General features: G+C 38.1%; 1 protein-coding gene across 1 annotated transcript in view; it reads left to right on the top strand.

Moving 5' to 3' along the window:
* LOC107750312 (collagen alpha-5(IV) chain-like) overlaps nt 1-3,478 on the top strand; it is a gene marked incomplete at its 3' end in the record, with an annotated part of 39,311 nt that overhangs the window by 32,486 nt on the left and 3,347 nt on the right. Inside the window, exons 14-17 of the mRNA XM_016565636.1 lie at nt 2,181-2,234; nt 2,430-2,486; nt 2,590-2,634; nt 2,717-2,770. Of these exons, the coding sequence (XP_016421122.1) occupies nt 2,181-2,234; nt 2,430-2,486; nt 2,590-2,634; nt 2,717-2,770 (210 nt within the window). The remainder of the gene's footprint in view (nt 1-2,180; nt 2,235-2,429; nt 2,487-2,589; nt 2,635-2,716; nt 2,771-3,478) is intronic.

Below are 3,478 nucleotides of genomic sequence, written 5' to 3' on the forward strand. Positions count from 1 at the left end.
TCAGAGGCCAATGGGCGAGTTTGGCCAGGATGCCGAGGTCACACCTCTACTCTTTTTGAAAGACATCCTGGGATTTTTAATGACCACAGAGAGTCAGGACCTCGGTTTAACGTCTCATCCGAAGGACGGTGCTTTTTGTCAGTATAGTGTCCCCATCACTACACTGGGGCATTAGGACCCACACAGACCACAGGGTGAGCACCCCCTGCTGGCCTCACTAACACCTCTTCCAGCAGCAACCTAGTTTTCCCAGGAGGTCTCCCATCCAGGTACTGACCAGGCTCAACCCTGCTTAGCTTCAGTGGGCAACCAGTCTTGGGCTGCAGGGTGAAATGGCTGCCTTTTCACTTTTTTTTTTTATCATCATTGCATATTAATCTATTGAAAAAAAATTTTTTTAAGCATTAATACTCTATTTATTAAGATAAAAAATGCATTGGAAAGTCAATTTAGGGGGCAAATATTGTCCTTTAATGGAAATGGTGCAGTCTAAGTGGAAGAGAGGGGGTACACAGAAATGCCTCAGGGGGTACTCCACTCTAAAAAGTCAGGGAACCACTGATGTAGAACATTCTGTGATTTATTTTATATTTTCAGGTACAGCGATTAGTTTGAAATAAAAGTTTGTTTAACAGTGTAAATTGAGTCTCACATTATTTAAACATTATTCAAAACATTAATGGTGAACATTTACGACTTTATAAAATGATTCTCTCAAGTCTTGGCGATCGGCCCCTATTAAACAATAAAGAAAGTAAGACATATTTTTCTTATACATAGTTTAGTAGCCTACTATTCTTTTTGGCAGAATTGATCATTAATCAACTTAATTATTTCCTGGATTTTGTATCACCATAGTCCCTAAATGTATGTACATGCAGGAAATGGGATTCAAATCGAAAACATTTTCCCCCATTTTGTGTCCCCCCCACTTCTCAAACCAAAGTTACACCCTTGTGTGTGTGTGTGTGTGTGTGTGTAAACCCGAAGCCCTAATGTAATCAGAATGCAATCAGAATGCTTCATCCCCTAAATCTGAGTGTCAGCCTCAGACGACACACCCACGTCCCGCCCCATGTGTTCATGTCCTCATATATTGAGACGCAGATGCTGAAAACACTGCGAGTCGCGTGTGTTTGAGTTTGTGTATCAGATGAAACTACTCCACACATTCAGAGACACACAGAACATGCAGACTTATTAGCGACATGCACTGACTGGTTGCTGTAACATTTATTTCTGTTGTGTTGTGTGACAGGATGTTAGATTAATCCATATTGAGTACAAATTTCCAGAGCTTATCATCATTATTAACATAAATTTTTATCATAATCTCGATATGATATCATTTATCGCCCGACGCTAATTTAGGCTATTTATAGAACGTGCTTGGCGGGCGACTCAGAGACTCCATGCGGGCTACCAGGTGCTCACGGGCACCACGTTGGTGACCACTGTACTAGTCCATATCGCATTTTGATTCAAGTCTACTGGCCTACTTTTTATCTATTCGTCCAAAATGTGGCATATTCCGTGACATTCCGCATTATAGGAATTCCGTTTTTATGACTGGATTCTATGAACCACTCCATGTTTTCCACATCGCGGAAATCATAGGGCCTTATGTCTCATATTTTAGAGTAGTCAGTGCAATTTTGGAATTTTGTGTGTAAATATTCAAATGTAACCCCTTTTGTAATCGTTAACATTTTCATAAGTAACTAATTTAATTACACATTTTTCTTAGTAACTGTAACTGATTAGTTATATTTATTTTGTAATTAAATTACGTAACACCGTTACATGTAACTAGTTACTCCCCAACACTGAAGGTTAGCCACAAAATAACTCCATGTCCATGCCTTGTCATCTCTAATTTTTCAATGTGTGTCTTTAGTAAACCCTGACAGTAGTTTTTTTTTATGTCAAAATAGGGGTTGTGCTGGCAGGAGCTGTTAGTAAATCTTATTAACTTAACATTTTTATTTTATTTTATTTATTTATTTATTTTACTCCCAGCCTAAATCCAGTTTTTGGTCATATTCGACTCAATTACTTTTTTGTCATACACAATTACAAACAGTAAAACGTTCCTGAGTTACATTGCATGATAGCAGGTGTATCATGCTTTTGTGAATGTATGTTTTGATTAATGGTTTGCTATGTTTGTTTTTTAATAGGGTGATCGCGGCCAACCTGGAAATCCTGGTTTTCCAGGTCCCCCTGGACCCCCTGTATGTATTTTTCTTTTTGTTTCCTTTTGATCCATTCTACATTCATTAAAAACACACTGGCATCTTGACCTCTCACAGTAGTATAGTATTCATCTGATAGATTACATTATATGTACATATAAATATGATGTGGATTATGCTTTCTTTCTTGTTTTTGTTTATTTTGTAATGAACAGTCATGTCTTTGTCTGACAGGGTCCACAAGGGGACCAGAAAGGTGAGAAAGGAGAACCTGGGGAGTCTGGAAAGAGGGTGAGTGGAAGCCTATTGAAACCCCAACTACTCAGTTAGGTTTACAGATTACAAAAGACAGGTTTTTTATGACATTTATGTGGTGATACGTTTATTTTATAAGGGAAAACCTGGCAAAGATGGTGAACAAGGCCTCCCTGGATATCCAGTAAGCTGTCTACAATAGATATTTAGTAAGGTTTATAACATAGATGATATTCTTTAATACTGTTGTGACATCTCTTTTTTAGGGTGATAAAGGAGAATCAGGTCCTGCTGGTCTATCGGGGCGAGATGGTGCAAGAGTAAGTACTGAACGTTCATTTCAGTGTGATCGCAACATTAGATCCATAGTAAACCTTGTCTAATGATGATCACAGGCACAGATGTGCAGCTTTAATGTAACTGAGCTGAGCATTCATAAAAACCAGCTCACACACAGGTCATTTTGTTACTTGAATTGAATTTAAATTAGGATGTTGTAATTATTCCATTAGTTCCCATTTTTGTCTGGTGGATTTGCATACATATTGTGAATGAACATAGATATTATCATAATATAGCATTCATTGTCATACTATTTTTTGTCCAAAAAGTATTGAGGAGGCACTGCCTCCCTTGCCTCCTCTGAGAAAATGCCCTGGTTTGAAATCACATATACGTATATATACGTATTCTTTTATTAAAGGAGACATATTATGCCCCTTTTTACAATATGTAATATAAGTCTCTGGTGTCCCCAGAATGTGTCTGTGAAATTTCAGCTCAAAATACTCCACAGATCATTTATTATATCATTTTGAAAACGCCTATGAGTGGAAGCAGAAACACGCTGTTTTTCGGGCCTGTCTCGTTAAATGCAAATGAGCTGCTGCTCCCCGCCCCCTTTTCCAGAATAGAGCTCATACCTGCCAGCTCGGACCTGCTAAAAACATCTGTTTTGGTTCTGATTATCATGTTTATCGTGCTGAAATCATGCGTTTTAAACCATATCAGTTTAAACTTCTGATATA

The sequence above is a fragment of the Sinocyclocheilus rhinocerous genome, unplaced genomic scaffold (assembly GCF_001515625.1).
Source record: "Sinocyclocheilus rhinocerous isolate Xijiao unplaced genomic scaffold, SAMN03320098_v1.1 scaffold692, whole genome shotgun sequence".
NCBI classification, from domain to species: domain Eukaryota; kingdom Metazoa; phylum Chordata; class Actinopteri; order Cypriniformes; family Cyprinidae; genus Sinocyclocheilus; species Sinocyclocheilus rhinocerous.